General features: G+C 39.1%; 1 protein-coding gene across 1 annotated transcript; it reads left to right on the forward strand.

The window, feature by feature from the left end:
* The first annotated feature begins 838 nt into the window (after positions 1 to 838).
* MYEF2 (myelin expression factor 2) lies at positions 839 to 18804 on the forward strand. The gene is made up of 17 exons (XM_075713894.1): positions 839 to 1080; positions 5636 to 5865; positions 7087 to 7139; positions 8432 to 8439; positions 8536 to 8629; positions 9501 to 9692; positions 10365 to 10518; positions 10940 to 10989; positions 11076 to 11139; positions 11283 to 11384; positions 11585 to 11635; positions 11712 to 11780; positions 12067 to 12165; positions 14908 to 14979; positions 16192 to 16400; positions 16511 to 16562; positions 18413 to 18804. The coding sequence occupies exons 1-17, from the start codon at positions 839 to 841 to the stop codon at positions 18574 to 18576; spliced, it is 1905 nt and encodes a 634-aa protein (XP_075570009.1). The 3' UTR covers positions 18577 to 18804.
* The last annotated feature ends 37 nt before the right edge of the window (positions 18805 to 18841 follow it).

Below are 18841 nucleotides of genomic sequence, written 5' to 3' on the forward strand. Positions count from 1 at the left end.
TTTGAATAATAAGTTACAGTCTATTTTCTGAAGTAGAGAGAAAGCAGTGACCCCGGTGACTTGCTTTGGGATGCAGATGGTCCCCAAACAACGGGATCGATGCTACTCAATTAAATTAAGGGTCAAGCAGCCATTTGCTGGGCTGGACGGTATTATTAGAAACGTAAACATGAAAAGCTGAGAGCGTGCAATAGCTCGTTCATTGTTAGCACTCTACAGCTTTGCAGATATTCCTGAGCTTATGAAAATGGCATTACGCCCAGTGCTGGGCCCACGGGCTTTTGTGAGGTGCCTGTGCTCCTGCCAACCGCTTGTCTCAGCCTGCGGTTATTCCGGGCGGGGGTCACTGGCCACGGCAAGGGGTGGTTGGTTTCAAATTAGGGGAGTCTGCACATGGCAGGTAGCGCCGTTTAGGGAGACAGCCTGTCTGGAGCGGGAATTCCTAAATTCTTGGGGGCAGGCCCGCGCTGCGGGCAGGGCTGTCCAGCGGTGAGGGGCGGGCAGCCGCACTTAGTCACCGCTCGGGGCGAGGGCTGCCCGGCCGGGGCCGGGGCCGGGGCCGGGGCCGCTGGGTCGCACACGCCAGCCGCAGATCTCTGGGGACGCGGCCGCTCCCGCGGGGGAAGCGCCCGCCGCGGCTCTGGGGCGGCCATGGCGACCGCGGGCCCGGCAGCCCACCGGCGTCGCCGTGGCAACCCGTAAAGCCTCCTGGCGCGTCCCCTCCCCCCCCGCCGCAAGCCCCGTTCTCGCGAGACTTGGCCGGCCCGGCGCGGCGAGGCCGAGGCGCTCCGGGCCCTTTTCAAACCCAGCGGTAGCGGGGCCGCGGCCCGGCCACGAAATGGCGGAGAACGACAAGCCGGAGGCTGCGGCCGCCGCGCCGCAGCGCACAGCCGAGGACGCCGCCGCCGCCAGCCAGCCGCCGCCACAACAGCAGCAGCAGCAGCAACAACAACAACAACAACAACAGCCGCCGCAACAACAGCCGCCACAACAGCCACCGCAGCATGAGGAGGCGGCGGCAGTGACAGCGACAGCGGCAGCAACCGAGAGCGGCGGGGGCAGCGCTAATGGCGTCAAAATGTGTGTGCGGGGCCGGGCCGGGCGGAGGGGGGCAGCGCGGCCAGGGAAGCGTGGGGCTGCGGTGGGCCCGCCTAGGCCGCGGCGGGGGGAAGGCGGCCGGTCCCCTCCTCCCCCACGCCCCGCCGGGCTCCTCCCCCGCCGGGGGACGGAGTCGTTCCGGCGCTGCTCGGCCCGAGCGCGGAGCCGCTCGTGTGCGCCGGCGGGGGCGGTGGGGTGGCGAGGGAGGCGTCTCCCGCCCCGGTAGGCTGCTGCGGGGTGCACGGCGGAGGCCGTGGCCTGGGTGTGGGGGAAGGTGAAGTTTTTCGGTGGACTCGCAGCCGCCGAGAGCCGGGCGTCCGCCCGGGGAGCCGCAGGTGCTGGTGTGAAACCGCAGCGGCGGGCTGAGCCCTGAGCGCTTCGCTGGCCTGAGCCCCGGGCTGCTCTAACGGGCTCTGGCCAGGCCAGTTCTCACAGGATCCGTTTCGAGAAGTGTTCTGGATCGTTTCTTGTTTTCTTCACGTTTCCACTTCTTGCCGTAGTAGTGTGTTTTGTAAAGCCTTTGAGCTGATCTTTGTTTACGTGAGAATGGTAAGGCAGCCCTATAGTGATTTACTTTTTAAAACCAAAAAACCCCGCATACGTGCACAAACTTTTCTTGTAAATAGTAACATTATCATATATGGACCATGTAAACTGTGCCTTAAATAGCAGGTCTAAAAGGAACATAGTGTAAGGGAGCCAGAAATACCAGCTCTCTAGTACAGTACCGTGAGTAATCTTTCATAGGTTTGGTTGTTCTTGATGTCAGGCTTCGGGGGTTGTTGCTCTTTACATGAACTAGATTTTGGCCTCGTATTATTGGAATTTCAATATCCTAATCTTATTCGCATCTTGGAGGGAAAATATGTTTATAGTAGACCTACTGTTGCGGTACATGAAAGCTCTTGAGATCTGTGAAGTTTTGACATGTTCTAAGCAGCCCAGGTCTGATACTGTTGTGTTTAAAAAATGCACATGGGATCAAGTTCAATATAAAGCTGGAGGAGTAAAGGCATACTTCATGCCTTTACTTGACTCCCTGTGAAATTCAAATAGTTTACAAGTTATAAATTTCACATTAACATAAACCAGCAGTTTACTGTTTGTTTTCCTGAGCCCTGGCCCTCAGCCTCCAAACTAGACAAATTATGAATGAATTTTTGCAGGAAGATTATGACCCTTTTGCACCTTTCAGGCATATAACATTTTATTGCCTTTTGGGGTGCTATCGGTAAAATAATGACTTAATTTCTCTGTATCCCTCCTTCTGTCAGCAATTTTCTTCTTTTCCCTCCAAAACTAATCACAAGCAAATAAAAAAATCCCAACCGCTCTGCATGGTGGAAATCACAACTTCACATCTGACAGTAATGCAAAGCTCTTGGTAACAGAGTTTCAAGTCTTATTCTTTCACATACAGTTTCCAGTCTTCCCCAAAACATGTGTACAAAGGACTAAGCTGTCTCTGTGTAGGTGAAATGTACTTTAAAAAAAAAAAAAAGTATTTCAGTAACCAGTTTTGCTTAGCCATCAGATTAACTTGGAGAGGAATCCTGGTCAAGCTTGCATACTTCCCTAAGTTTATTGTATTGAGCAGTGGAACTGTTCAGCGCAACAAAGCTAAACTGATCTGTGTGCTTTAGAATCACATGTTGTGGACTTTATGCATTTCTGTCTCTGCTGATCTTACTATTTGTATGGACACTTGTGAGCAGAGAAGTAGAAGTTTGTTTAAAAAAAATCAGCTTTTAAGGCTTTAATGTTGGTTTATCTTGTGCTTATTATTTTTTACGCTTCTAGTTTTGTATTTATACGTGGAAGCCTTGTCTTTTGTTTCCAAAACTTTGCAGAAGTTCAAAGGCATTATTTTTCAAAAGGTAAAAATTGCTCTCTTTAATCAATGAGGATGTGCTTTTTTTTTTTTTTTTAAGAAATGAATGTAGACATCTTTTTTTCAACCCTAGAAGTCTGCTAGTGATTTCATAGGCAAATATTAATTAAATGTCTAAAATTATTAGCTCATACAAAAGGTAAAGAGTAGAAATTACTATTCTTTTTCCCCCCAAGAAAATGTCAATTCATAGTTTCTGAGACTGTCTTTTCTGTGGTCTATAGGTGACTATCATGACATTGCTTGGAATGTATTATTTGACTGAAATTATTTTTATTATTCAAGGAGGAGGGTAAGGGCTACATCCACAGAAGGTTCTCTGCCTCCAGCTTGTTTGCTGGCATGTTGGTTTTGGCAGATGAGTTTTGCAAGAAGGATTGCTTTTTAATTAATCGCCTATTTTCAGGAGCCTGGCTGTGATCCCCAGACTAAGTGAAGTGTCTTCTTGTTTCCTAGATTTAAGAGTTTATGCCAGACTCATATCCTCTGTGTTCTCCCCTGGTTTGTACAGCCAGGTCTTGCAGAGCCTGTGGATTCCATATTTGGAGTGCTTTTCCTGAGCACCCAGGGGCTGTTTCATAAGCCTTTAAGCAGGAAGGAGCTTAAAAGGCTAAAGAGAATCCATTGCCTTAATCCTAAAACTTAAGGAAGAACTTGGATTTTATTAGGGGTCTCATTGGGCAGGAGTTTTGCATTTGCAAATGGGACTTGATTGGAAGGAACTGATCTGACTGGAAAACCTGATACTCTCTCCTTTTCCTCCCCTCTCCCTCTGGCTCCCTCCAGTTCCCTGCATTGTTCCCCCCATTTCAGTTCGTTACACAGCCACGCAAGAATTATATTGCCATAACAGACAGGATGGTGTGGAGGAAGGATGATGCAGAGGGAAGCTGAAGGATGCTTGAACCAGAAAACGTGTTGTTGACTTTGAATGTTTTAAAATTTACAAATGCTTAGCCTAGAGGAGCGTCCACACATTTCTCAGCTGCTAACCCTCCTTTAATCCACTTGTAAATACAAGGACTGTGAAGTTCATATCATACAAGTGCTTCAAAATTTGGGAAAAAGTCACGGGGAAAAATAGGGATGTATTTTAATTTATTCCTCCCTGAAAAGTGCCCAAGCTTGAGTAGATAATACGTTTAGCTTCATGAAAGGCTACTTGCATGTGCTCTTGAGTGCAAGACTGCCACTTCATCACTGTTTTGTTAATCACTATGCAGAGAGCTGAAAATACTCATTCCAATTAATCAAAGTCAGTGATCTTGCCATACCTTGTGGTTGTAAAACTGAAATGCCTGTTTTGGCTAATTTTACACCAAAAACCTTCCAAAGTGTCAAAATGAGATAAAAAATAAGCTTTCTGAAATGTGGGAAAAAATGTAAAGATAGTGATGTAATTTAAGGAGGAGGGTGCACAATCAGTCACTTTTGACACTCCTGTAGGACATTTCCTGGTAATTGTTCTAATTGAGTGGGTAATGCTGGCTTTTTAAGAGAAACGTTTGTGTAAAAGTACTTTTAAAGTTTCTCATTAACTGCAGTGAGATTTGAGCTAGACATTGATGTGTATCTCTAAATAGCATCTGTTTAATGCCTTTATCACCGGATTCATTCAGGTCAGTGGTTCACCTTTTTTAAAGTAACAATTCAGGCACCTTGGTCCTCTGTTAGCATGTTAAATCACCTTGTGATAGTAACACTATCAAGAGTGCTGAAGAGTTTTGGATATTTTGTCTAATTATGTTCAAAGTGTATGTAGTTCTATTGAAGCTGAGATTTGGGATGCTTTGAAAGAGAGGAAGCAAACTTCCCTGCATTTTCATCTGAAAATAAAAAGATTTTAAAAGGAGAGCAGCTGCCGTTGCTAAATTTTTGAAAGACTGAGGGCCAGAAGTCTATTTTGTTGTTGTTTCTGGTGGGTAATACCTGGTGACTTAATTAGTCTTAGATGCAGAGCGTGTCTTAATACACCTATTTCCTATGTATTTAGCAAGTTTTCAAGTGCTAGTAGTGTTAAGCAGTGAAAGAGCATTTGTTGTTCGTCATTGAATTTGAATTTCTGTCTAAAAGCAGTTGGGCACAAATTATGAATAAAAATTATGTATGTGGTAAATAAAATGTAGTTTGATTTACAACCTATTAGAGTTGATTTTTATATATTATTATTGCATTGAATGAAGTATACCAAGCTGTTCTGTAAGTTAGACCGTTTACTTCTGTGGTGAATATCATGTAACTTAGCCAAGTCTGATGTGAAAATTACTGAAGCACCAAAGCATGGATGCTGTAGCTTATTTTTCAGCTGAGTCGTCGTATTTTGACTTTTGTACTAGTTTCATTGTACCGTCTTGCTGAATCTTGACAGACGGAATGGAAATGGAATGTATCTGAAGTAGCAAGATATGCTTTCTTTACTTACAGTAGTGAATATGTCTATTATAACATTATTTCTTGTTCTAGATAAAGCAAAATATTTTGGAATTAGTCTGGTAACATGAATTTATTTTTCCTAACTTGAAAAGCAGCAATTGACATCCTGAGAGTTCTAATAGCATAGGAGGTATACAGCTGTATATATGGAAGCTATAATGGTCTAATGATCTAGCACAAGACTAATACTTTTTTTTGTTTGTTTTAATGTAGGGATAATGATGAGACAGCAAAAGAAGAGAAAGCACCTGTGAAAGAGAAGTACGTTGCAAAACCGAAGGCAATCCCTTCTCTTGGAAACAAGAATAGATTCCACCCCTATTCAAAGGACAAGAATGCAGGCACTGGAGAGAAGAAGACTGTTAATCGTAATAGAGTTTTTATTAGCAACATCCCGTATGACATGAAATGGCAAGCTATTAAAGATCTTATGAGAGAGAAAGGTAACTTACTCCTTATAATACACTTCACAGAGTAAGGGATAGAACTTAAATGCAATGTATATGTCCTTTGAGCCACACAAATTTGATTTGACCTTTTTTTTTTTTTTTTTTTTTTTTTGGCCTTTACTTGGTACATCTATCTCCTTTCCCCCTCTTTCATCTGAGACAATTGCATTGCAGGGTAGGATGGGTAAATGAAGTGCTTACAATCTTCTGCCATTCTAGTGTGACAGTAGAGAGTATATGCATGACCTCATGACTTCTTAAAGAGATTGTGTTTCGTCTAGTTGCAGTCTTTGTAGATTTTTTTTTTAAGGGCTCTTGTATTTAAGCAACACATTTAGTGTGTTAACATGAATAATAAAGGACGTCTTTCAAAAGTTGTTTTGTATTTCTTTGGTGGAATCTGGCTGTGGAATTAACTTTGTCTGCATTGTCACTACTGCCATGACTGTTTGTCTGGAGATTTGTATTAAAAGCTTGTTACTATTGTTGCAGTTCTGATAGAGTAATCTTACTACCCCAAATGTTTCATTTTAAGTTTGGGGTAAAATAATGCTAATACATGAATTCTGTAAAAAGTTAGTTCTGTGTTTTCCTTGAAAAAATTGATTCTTCAAAAGTAATGCAAAGCACACTTGGCTTTTAGGCTGTGAAAAATGCCAAAACCCCCTTCTGTAACTGCTGGTTTATCTGTTGTAAGGTGACGTGACTATTTGATTGGTTTATTTACTGAAACTTCCTACTTTAGAAAGTGAGTGGCTTGCTGTGAAATACTTGATGTGTAAATTTGGTTATTATTGAAGGCAAACTTATGATTGAAGATATTCAGGTAGAAAGTCACCTTAAAACAGGTGTTGTGAGTAGGATGATAAATGTAACACTTTCCAGTGAACGTTGACGTTTCATTTGTTAGGGTAAGGGACTGTGTATATCAGAATTTGTTCACCAACTATATCATACTGGCCAAAATATGATCTGTAGTATGAATTAGGTTAAATATAGTTGTTTGTTTTTAGCTTTTGAGAATGTGGCTGCTGCATATTTCTGAAAATTAGCTAAATTATATAGCCATTGACAGGAGGTATGTTGGTCTGGTTTTGATTGTTGGTGAATAATAGGTGCTTCTCTGTAGAGTTGTGCACAGGGGCACAGTAAAGAAAGATACTGGTGTTTAAATGCATTGTCTCTTGGTATTTTCCCTTTGTATGTCTTATGTAGTTGGTGAGGTTACATACGTGGAGCTGTTTAAGGATGCTGAAGGAAAATCAAGGGTAAGTGCCGTGGGCAACAATCTGCTAGAGGTTTAAAAGTTCCTCAGCAGTTTTATTTTTGTATAATACCTGTACCAGTTATTGGAAAGTAAGTTTCATTTTTACACTGATTTTCATTAAGATAGCCTTGAGGGTTTTGTATTAGAAGTAGTCTGACACTTTCATGCAACTCAAATTAGCTGGCTGTAAAGGACAAAATACTTCTGTAAATGTTAACAAATGGCATTTACTTAATTCTTCTTTTTAGCCAATATCTTTGTTTTGGTACAAATCTGTTTCATATAAAGGACGTTCAATAAACCACTGATTTTATTTAAATTTTGTTAGTGTAGTATTCTCTTCTTGGGGCCAATGAGTATAAAATGTTAGCTAAGAATATAGTGTTTGAAGTGCCTGATTTGACAGCTTTGCAGGATTGGTACTCTAAACACTGGATTAATGTATTTGCTTTCTTAAAACTAAATGGATGGAGATGGTTGGTAGCCAACAGAGTGCCAGCAATGAGGCACTAAGAGTGAAGATTGTTAAAGCTCTTTTGTCTTCAAAATAGTCCAAAGTTTGGCCAAAAGTAGCTCTGAACCTGCAGTGAGAACATGAGAAATGCAGGTTTGAGTCTTAACTGAGGTTGTATCAATTGTTGTAAATGACTTTCTTTAATGCTTGTTAAAACTAAAACATCCTGTCAGCTTTGCTCTACTTAAAGCAATCCTCAAATCTTTGCTTTATTAGAAGGATTCTGGTGCAGTCAGTAAGGTTATTTTCTTACAAAGTAATTTCTCAATTATGCTAGTAGTACTGAAGAGGTATGCAGACTCCTTGTTCATTGTACTGGTATACTTGATGTAGGTAGATTTGAATTTTGTAGTCAGTGGGCAGCTTTTAATGACACGTTGAGTGTCTTGATTGGTTTTTGGTTATGTTTTGGGGTTTGTTGTTGGTTTGTTTTTTTTTTTTTCTTTCTACCCTTTTCTTCCCACCTCCTCTCCCCAGTTGTCCTTACATGGTCTGTGTGGCATTTTTCCAATTCTGGTTTGGCTCAAAGAGAATAAAAGATAATGTATTCTCTTGCATTTGAAAGGTATGTATGTTGAGAAAGCAGGAGAAATTCAGCTTGGCTACCAGTAAAGAGCATGTATGATGGATTTTGAAGCTGAAAACAACTTGAATAGTCATTTAACAGTGAGCTGGGATCTTTAACTGGAATCTTAAATGCTCTATCATGTGTGCTGACTGACTTTTGGTTTTTTTTTTTTTTTCTCTTTACATATGATGACAAATCATCATGGATGTAGGGTTGTGGGTAAGTTTCTTTTTCTATGTGTGTAGAAACACACTACTATCCAAAGATTCTGTTAATTTTAACATTTTAAACTTTATTTGTTTTGTTCCCTCTAAGTGTGGTTGAATTCAAAGATGAAGAATTTGTTAAGAAAGCATTAGAAACTATGAACAAATATGATCTTAGTGGAAGACCCCTGAATATTAAAGAGGTATGGTTATTGCTGCTGTTTTTAATTTGAAATAGTGAAGATACTATAACTACTGAGATGACAATGCAGTGTTTTGAGCATCTTAGCTGTGTAATTTCCAGTTTAATTTTTTAATGATATTTTCTTAATGGGCTAGAGTGCCTGTTGGCTTGCACAGGCTCTTGATACTATGCCAACTGAACTGACAAAAAGTGTGTCCTAAAGTCAAAATAATCTAATACTGTTTTTCTTTAAAACAACTTTAACTTCATATTCTTACCTTAGTGTCATCAGTTTTTTTTCCAATCTAAATGATTCTATGTTTACATTGCTTACCTGCTTCAAAATATGCAGAATGAGCTGAGTATCAGACTACTACATATGTGCAGAAGTGGAGCTGAAAGTAGAGAACTTGTGCTGACTGGAAAGTGCAATTAATGTCAACATTTCTATTGTAGTGTTGTAGTATATGACAGTATCTGATGCAGTTCTTTTTGTCCTGTTACAACTTTAATAATAGTATTAATAAATAATTAAAAAAAAACCTGATTAAATTAATTCAGTTCTTGGAAGAAGGTGCTAGACTGACAGTCCTTTAGATTGAAATCTTTTCTACTTGTCCATAGGCTAGGTACAGCATGTGAAGTGGCAGTGCACGCTTCCTCAACAAGTGCTTTGCCAATATGCCTCAACCCTCATCTGAAAGGACCCACCTCTAGAGGTGAGGGAATTAGGTCTCCATGCTAATTCAGTTCTTGATCCCTCTGACATGGACAAGGATATTAGTTGATAATTTTGATGGGTTTATTTAGAATTTCAAATAGTACCTTTTTGTTTGTTGCCAGTCCTCTTGTTGACAATTAAGTTGGCTTTATTTTTGCCGATGTTTCAGGATCCTGAAGGTGAACATGCTCGTAGGGCATTACAGCGTGTAGGAGGACAGTTTCCAGGAGGACATGGACCTGATGTGGCACCTGGAATAATGAATTTACCACCTTCTATTCTCAATAATCCAAACATTCCTCCTGAGGTTATCAGTAACTTGCAGGCAGGCAGGCTTGGGTCCACTATTTTTGTTGCTAATGTAAGTTTACAACTGTATTTTATAACTGTAGTATTTGATCTTTGTAAAACATCTTGTATTCCTGCATAATTCAGTTTTAATAGAGGAAGTTGGAAATGTTAGTTCACAGTTAGTGTATTCAACTAAAAATGCTGGATATGTGTTCAGATTTTGGACATGAAAGGTACGTTAAACTCTTGAGGCTGACATGTACTTTTAATTATTGCACAGTGATCTGTTGATTTGAAAAAAATACATCTTTTCACTATCTACTTAAAATTGCATTTCTTCTTTTTAATTAAATATACACTTCAGTTTATCTTGCTAGTTGCTTTAACTTAAACTGTTGTATTTGTTGGAGGTGCTTACTTCATAAGTTCTTTATTTGCACAAAAGACTACTATGTCTGCAAGGGGACTTGTGAGAGTACAGCTGCTCTTGACAAGAACCCATCCATTTCTCAATGCTAGTATGTTAATTAAAGTAAAATATGTATATGTAGTATATATTGTTGCTTTTAGTTGACATTTTTGGACTTTGTTGCAGTGTGACTATATTACAAAATCCTGGCTATTTACATATATCAAGCATTTTGCAAAGCTGAAGAGTTAAAACAGTGCAGAAAATCTCTTCCAAATGTAATGGCAGAACAGAAGTGTGCACTGAAATCACTAATATATTTCTGTGTGTAAGCTTGACTTTAAAGTTGGCTGGAAGAAACTGAAGGAGGTATTCAGCATTGCTGGAACTGTAAAGCGTGCAGACATCAAAGAAGATAAAGATGGCAAGAGTCGAGGAATGGGAACAGTTACCTTTGAACAAGCAATTGAAGCTGTTCAAGCAATATGTATCCTTGGTTTTGAAAAATAATTGATCAAATATGGATTAGTCTTTAATGGCTTCTGATAGCGTAGTTTTGCAGATGGTGCTTATTTGCTTTGTAGCTAGTCTGTAGGGACTAGAGTGTAATACTGTGCAGATTACATTTTTAATAGTGACTGAGTTTACTGCTAGAGTCTAAAAAGGTGTTCCAGATAATGTTGAACAAGCTTAAAATATGTGGGAATGTGACATGTGTGAAACTAATTTTTATATACCTAACAGCTGGTATAGTCTCTTCTGGCCTTTGAATTGGCATTCTAAAGATTAGGTAAGGAAAGATAAGACTCCTAAAAATGGTGCAGAAATAAAATAAGTTTTTACAGTGATTCTTCTGAAACAGTTAAATTGTCTTCTGTAGTTAAATTCCTTGACTTGCGTTTCTTCAGCTATGTTCAATGGACAATTCCTGTTTGATAGACCCATGCACGTAAAAATGGTAGGTTGCTTACATTTCTTTCTACCTTACACATCTCTGTCAAAACATTGAAAGGATCATAGTGTAACATCCTTGTTTTTTATCAGGATGACAAATCAATTCCTCATGAAGATTTCCGTGTTGCGGACAGCAAAACTTCACAATTACCTCGTGAGTGCACACTGTTTTCTGCTCCTTGCACTTAATGTTTGTTGGTATAGAGTGTTGGAACAGTTTAGTAGTACTTTTGCTGGCTGTGGTCTATTTCTGATACAGAAGAAAATCTTCTGGTGATACTTCTTTTTGTTTTCAAGGTGGTCTTGGTGGCATTGGTATGGGACTTGGACCAGGTGGACAGCCCATCAGTGCAACACAATTGAGCATGGGTGGTGGAATGGGGAGCATGGGTCCAGGAGGTAAATCTGTATTGTTCATATTTAAATTTTACAGAGCTTTAAGTTTAAAACTGTCATGTCTCTGTTTGGAAGAATGACATACTCTTGACAAAGCAAGCCTTGTGTAGTGTGCTTTTGAGATGTTAACTGTCTCTGTATTTTTTTAAATCCATTAGGATCTTACCTGTCTTCTAAATGGTGTTTGTCTTTTTGGTTTAAAGGTATGGGAATAGATGGTCCAGGATTTGGCGGAATGAATAGAATGGGAGGCGGTACGTGCAGTGAAGTTCTTTGCATTAAGTATTTTTTTTTAATATTGCATAGAAAACACTCTTCCTTATTTTGCAGGACTTGCTGGATTTCGTGGAATGGAAGGAATGCCTAATATGGGAGGATTTGGAGTCAACCGAATGGGAGGTAGATGAACACTGTTCCTGTACACTCATTAGTTTGCTAATATTTATTTATTAAATGCCCTTCCTTTAGGGATGGGTAATGTAGATGAGTTCAAAGGAAATACAGTCAGTGGCATGAGTGGAGGCATAGGAACTGGCGTGGGAGTTAAATATTTGATAGGTGCCTCTGACTTGAGCACTAAACCCACTTCTATTGAAACAAGGAGCTGTGAAACAAGTGTTGTATGAACATCAGCTTAGATGTATATAGCGGAATATTTCTTTTTTTTTTTCTTTGTTCTCTACAGAAATGTTCCGTGGTGGAATGGGAGGAAACATGGACAGAGATTTTGGTCGTAGTGATATGGCATTGAACCGTGGCTTTGGAGATTCTTTTGGAAGGATGGGTATGGTAACTGTTAAATTTCCTGTGGCAAATTGCAATGTAGTATTGGAAGAGTTTTACTAGAAGAAAAATCAAGAGACCTGGTTTCATTTGGTCACCATCCTCTGTCCCCTCTCCCCCAGTCATTACTATAGGGATGTAATCTGAGTATTTATGATAGCCACTGCTTAGAACGGAGGTTAAAGTGTGGAGGCTTTTTTCCGTCTGTAAAATATAAACAAAATAGCAATTTGAGGAAAGCATTTAGCTTCATACTGTTAGCTTTGTGAGTTATTAAGTCTTTTGGGTATTAAAGTATATGCTTCTGGTAATCCTGAACAAGCTGCCCGTGTACCACCTTTGTTACTTTCAGGAGCCTGCTTTTGCAAATGCATGCTGGAAAATGGTTTTTACTGCAAATCAGGTAGCATTGGATAGGAATGGTGAATTTTGGTGCCCTATGTTTTCTTCCTGCCTTCTGAGCTCAAGCAGCTCAGAAGGGGGTTTACTGGCCTCTTCTGTAACTGAACCAGCTTTGGTTTGTTTATAGATGATGCCATATTGACAGAGTTCGTTTTGTTACTCTTGGGTTCCCTATCTTCAGAGGCCTGGAAGTGCTTAAACAGTAGAGCCTTCTTGCACTTCTGTACTATGCTATTACCTGGATGTATGCATTATAGGAGACCAGGTTTTCTTCCCCCTCCTCCCCATTTTTCTCCCTTTCCCCCTCCTTTAATTCCCCACTGTGAAAGAGAAGAGCTGCTAACAGCGTACAGTTCATCTGGTCTAAAAGTTGAATTTTTTTTTTCTTTTAATTTGGGCAAGTCATAATAAAGGGTAACTCTTGTGTGCTTCTCTTTGAGCACTGGTAATTGTGTAGAAGTGATAAGAATGTAATAAGCTTGTGAGTTGAGTTAGTCTTAATGTCTTGGAATTAATGTCTTAGAAATCAAGTGTATGCTTTCACTCTGTCTACTTGCAACACAGAATAGACATCTGTTTCCTAAGTGAAAATCCAAACCCACATTCAGTTATAAATGTTCATGCAAGCAACAGACTTTGGAATCTTCTGGTAATGCACATTGGTTTTGAAATGCATGAACATGGCCACTGTGAGAAACTGATGTGGGAGTCATTCATTCAGTAGATCCAGCAAGCTTCAACTTACAAGCTCTCAGCAATGTTACCATTTAAATACTGTTCTGAGAACCAAGATAAGAGTTTTGCAATTTATCCTAAAGTAATGGAAGGAAATTGTAGGGATTTACAAATACAATAGTTAATACATACCGTGTTTAGTCAGGGAAGACCCTAGTGTACTCCTGTTAAAATCAAAGTGGTGTCAAGCATCTCCAAGCATGTAATTTTTCTTTGGTGAAAAGCCATTGGGGGGAACAAGTACAGGTAAAGGGAGTTTCTACGGTCAGAAACAGCTGAAATCTTGTTTATTAGGATTGTTTCAGCTTTCAGGTTGTGTGTGTGCTTGTTTTTTTTTTTTGAAGTGCATCTTAGACCGCTGGGGACATTTCACCCCCTGCCCCTTTTAAAAGCGAGTGGGTGTAACTGGGATGCAGTCACAAACAACTAAGGTTTTCTAGCTCTGGAAAAGTGGGGATTTTTTTTTTTCTTCACAATTCTTTTTAAGGGGAAAAACCAGTCATGTTGACAGTAATCCCAAAATTTGACATGGTGTTTCATTGCAAGACCCTCTCTGGCCTAATGAATAAGTGCTAAGATCTTCCTCGTACGCAAACTGTTGGCTGAAGTAATCCTGCTGGCATTGAACATCAGTAGGTTTTTTTTTTTTTAAACAGCCTAGCCCATATTTTTTGAGGTCTTGGTATGGCTATGACAGCATGTTGTCTGAGAAGAGACAAATATTTCCCACAAGAGACTGGCAGGGAACAATTGTTGCTGTTTTGAAATGTGTGGAGAAAACAAATCTAATGGAAGACTCAGTGGTGACCTTTTTTAGATATTAGAACAATGGTGTCTAGCCTAAAGATAACAGTTATTGATCTATTTTGCCGTAAGTAAAAATAGAGCTTTTTCTTTTAGGTATGAAAATCAAGCAGGAAAAATGCAGCTAACAGTTCCACTCTGTTCTGCAGTGACAACAATGTAGTTCTTCTGAGCTTCTACAATTCTAGAAGCTCCCTTGGGATTACTTTCCTTAATATTCGCACTTCAATGAAAAGAATTATTTTTACCCTGCTCTAGATCAGTCTCTGATACCATTCTGGAGATTCCATGGTTCTGCCAAACAGCTTTTATTAAGTATCGATTCGCTTTCTTTCTCCCTTTTCCCCACCAAATTCCATCCTTTCGCTATTCATATGCAGTAAAGAAAAGGCTTTGGGAGACCTGCTCCTAGCTTTTGCATAGGTTTCTTAAAAATGGGAGAAACTAGGGCATTTCTGTACTATGAAGTTCAAATAAGATGAACCCTTCGGTTCTCCTGTTCTTCCCAATGTGGGAAATGGCTCATTTAGTTTTAAGCTATTTGTGCTGCTGGCAGACTGTCAGAGGGGGAGAAAAGCTAGAAAGAAATCAGAGTAGCTTAAATCCCGTAATAGAGAAGGAAGAATTAATGTTACTAGATGTTTCCTATTTAGTTTGAATAATAAAGGCACAGGTTAAAGTGTTCTGTTGAAAAGAATTGCCAGGTAACATTGAGATCAGTGAACTTCATCAGCGTGTGCTTTGTTGTTGTCACTAACTGGTGGTTTCAGTGTATGTCACTTTATTATTTTTTTCTGTTTAGGTGGTGCAATGATTGGTGTTTTTGCAGGAGGAATGGGAGCGCCTAGCATGGGCCCAGTAAGATCTGGAATGAGTAGGTTAACTTGTTTCAACAGAATGTAAATGCATAGGCAATGTAATGATATGGTGTACATGTAATTGTATCAGAGGATTTTGTTGTAGTGTAGTGTCTTGCCAGTGTTGGAAGTAGAATTCTGTTGCATGTGACTGCAAGTTTAATAGTTTTCAAAGCTGTTTTGTTGAGGTAAAAGTTCAGAGGAAAACTTGCTAATACAGTCTTTCCCTTAATCTTAGTTTTGAAATGGTTTTAACTTCTGGTTTGGAGGGAGAAGCGAGTCAGGTAAACTTGTGTTCCAGAAAAAAGACAAATAGGCAGAGTTATTTGTGTGAACTTAATGAAGCTGAGCTTCAGTAATCTCTCATCATTGAAGTAAAAAATCAGCCTTGAATTTCAGATTATCACTCAGTTTAATTTTGTGCAAAGCTCCAGTACCGAGTTTGTATTACAGCAAACGTGAGTTCCTCAGGCTAGAGCAGATGAGAAACTTAAAATCTTGCTCGTGGCAAGCTTGAGAGGCATAAGGCTTAAAGAGAAGGTCCCTCATGAATTATCTTGATAGTTTTGCTTCACATTAATTTTTAATTATGAATCCAGAAAGATTATAATAGGATATTTGAACGCCATTGATCTTAGTTCTTTATATAATATACATGAATATATTTCATTGCATATATTATAGGAAGGTCCATGCTCTTCACAGTACTTACAGTAACATCTGTTCTCTGCAAAATATGCTTTCTCTAGAAGATTATGTCATTAAGTGTGGCTGCATTAAGTAAAGCTGAATGTGAATGCAGGAAGCAAAATAAACAATAGTGTATATGGTCAAATTATCTGTATCTTAACATTGTCACAGTTACTTGATCTCCTTTTGGTACAGGATATCCGACTTTTATTAATTAAACCAGACAGCCTTTAAATCTTAATTCTTTACTTGTGTCCAACATTTTACTGCATTAGATGGTGTGACTAATAGCTTGATGCAGTTTGTTTTTTACTTTTATTTTAGAACTCACACTTTGTATCTTCTAATACTTTGACTTAAAATACTAGCCATGCTACTAGATAAATCACTGTGCATATATGAAGTTGTGTTTTGTATTACAGCAGTTTTATTAAAGTTATTTTTCTCCTGACATAAAAGAATTTTTTTTCCCCAAATACTTGTACATTTATTACTAAAAAGAGATTTTTATTCTGTCCTCCTTTTCTTTCTCTGTGTAGGTGGTGGAATGGGTGGTATGAACAGTATGGCTGGAGGAATGGGAATGGGGATGGATCGGATGAGTTCTGGTTTTGATCGAATGGGACCAGCTATGGGTGGAGGCCTGGACAGGAACATCGATATTGATCGAGGATTTGTGCCTGGCCCAATGGGAAGTGGCATGAGAGAGAGATTAGGCTCTAAAGGCAACCAGATATTTGTGAGAAACGTAAGCATTTGAATACATAGAAACCATGAGGCTATTTTGTGTGCATGTTTGATTACATGCTCTTTTTCTCTTTGTAATATTTTGTTGTTAATAATGCTTTTTCATTCTAGCTTCCTTTTGACTTGACCTGGCAGAAGCTAAAGGAGAAATTCAGTCAATGTGGTATGTATATGAATCTTGTCCCTGCCTAGCTCCATCGACTTCATGTTTTATATGGTGTTCGTTAGATAAGGACAGGAGGACAAGGTTATTGCCTTATCCTGAAGAACAGTCTGGCTAGCCTAATCTTTCTTACTTCCCCCACCGTTCCTGAGTTACATAAATATTTTTTAGGCATGACATAACACGAGACCAAGGTACAGTATGGGCTGTGTTGGCTCTGAGTGCCCTTCTGCTATAAACTTCAGCCCATTCCATTAATAAAATTACTCTTTGAGCTTTTTCTTTTTTGACGTTGGTATTATGTATCCTCTGGCCAACACAGAGTATATAACATAGCATTTATTTTGAGACAAATGCATGCAGGGGCCTGGGCCTGTCCAGGTTATACATTACTTCCAGAAATGGTGCTGCATCATATCAGAGTTAGTAATCTTGCCAAAGTGGCAGATTGTTTTTTATGCAAATAGATGATCCTGATTAGCATATTTGCAGGCTGTAATGCTTCCCCTTTATGTTAAGAAATAAAGGCCTTTTTTATGTAAGATAAAGCATTGCTACAAATATCCAATAATTCTTTTTATCTAATTCAGAAAAGTTGTCTTTTCATAAAAGTGAATGAAAAATGAAGCTTGGGTGTAGAAATATATGATTTGTTTTGAAAATGTACTTTCAGAATGGAAAGCTTTAACTGAATGACAGGTGGCTGTTATTATTTTGGAGAGACAAAAGACAAATAATTTAAAACATACTACTGACACCTAAGACAGTCTTCATACAGCTATTTGCAGGTTTGATAGAAATCAGAACTCGCAGTTCAACTATGAAAAATTTTCAGGTGTTCACATTTTTTTTTGTAGCTGGAGGATAGAGCAAAACAGGTTCCCTCTTTTTTTAAGTCTTAACTGCCTGGGTGTAACTTCCAGATAGTTCAGAATTTTTTTTTTTTTTTCCCATTATCTCCTCGGCAACTAACAGATGTAGTAATTATGTTGAATTGTTTTTAAGAATTATAAGCACAAATATAAGCAACAGATTGTATTCATGCCAGTATTGTAAGGAAATATAAAGACCATGTCTCTGTATGTTCAATTTCTTTCAGTGAAAGACCAGTCTTCTATTATGTGATATTTAAAAATAAAAAGCTATGTATCTTAGGGAAATGTTTCTTGTTCCTAGTGGCATTTGGGGGCTCAGGAGTGGTGTGCTACAACATACCATAAGCAAAAACTCATTAGCTCCAGGCATTGAATGTTCTCTGAGGTACCAAGATATCTACATAAAAATGTTGCCTCATGAGTTGTGTCCAACCTCAAGAAAACACTGCAGGAATTGAATAGTGCATGCTACTTTAACACCACTCCTAACCTGGTAACTTTACTGTTTTAAAGGCTCTAATTTTGCTCTGCAGCTTCTTTACAAAATTGCTTGATTGTTGTGATTGCTTGGTATGTTGCTGTGATGAACAAGGTAGACTGGATTGAACTATAATTCAGTTAACGCCTGTCAGTAGTCACACTTCTGGCAGTGTTGGTAAATGAAACACAAAACTTTCCCTCAGCCTTATAGGGCACTTTGTTTCAAACTTGAGGTCAAACACAGGCATGCTTCATCTTACGCTAGTGTGAAGGAAAGATTTGAAACAGTGGATCTTAATTTGGATTCTTTGCTGCTGTTTTGACCTGTGTCACCTTCTCTGAATGACTGACTGTACTATCAGTCTGAAAGTGCTAATTTCATATGTCCCCCTAGATTATATTTAAAAATGCTTTTTTTTATCAATTCTGATGAGTTCTTTAAGTTGTTAGTGCACTGAAGACTTGAAATAACTGCTGTTTAACTTATTTATTCAGGTCATGTAATGTTTGCAGAAATAAAAATGGAGAATGGAAAATCAAAGGGCTGTGGAACAGTCAGATTTGACTCACCAGAATCTGCTGAAAAGGCCTGTAGGATAATGAACGGCATAAAAATCAGTGGCAGAGAAATTGATGTACGCTTGGATCGCAATGCATAATTTAAAACTGTGTGTTCAGGAACATTCCTATGTCTGTTTAGCTTCTCTATCCTAGTAAGTCATTTTTAGTAACATTGTATGCTTACAAAAGCTGTAAAAAGGAACTTTTAAATCCCACCAGCCTTTAACAGTATAGTGTTTAATATACTGTAATACTTGTTAACTGAATCTTACTATGTTTGGTTTTTAAAGACAATTTGCCTGATTTTTGTTGTTTTTTTTAGAGGCACTGAGCACCTGCAGGTCCCTGTAGACCATGGAAGCT

This window comes from Pelecanus crispus, chromosome 7 (assembly GCF_030463565.1).
Source record: "Pelecanus crispus isolate bPelCri1 chromosome 7, bPelCri1.pri, whole genome shotgun sequence".
NCBI lineage: Eukaryota > Metazoa > Chordata > Aves > Pelecaniformes > Pelecanidae > Pelecanus > Pelecanus crispus.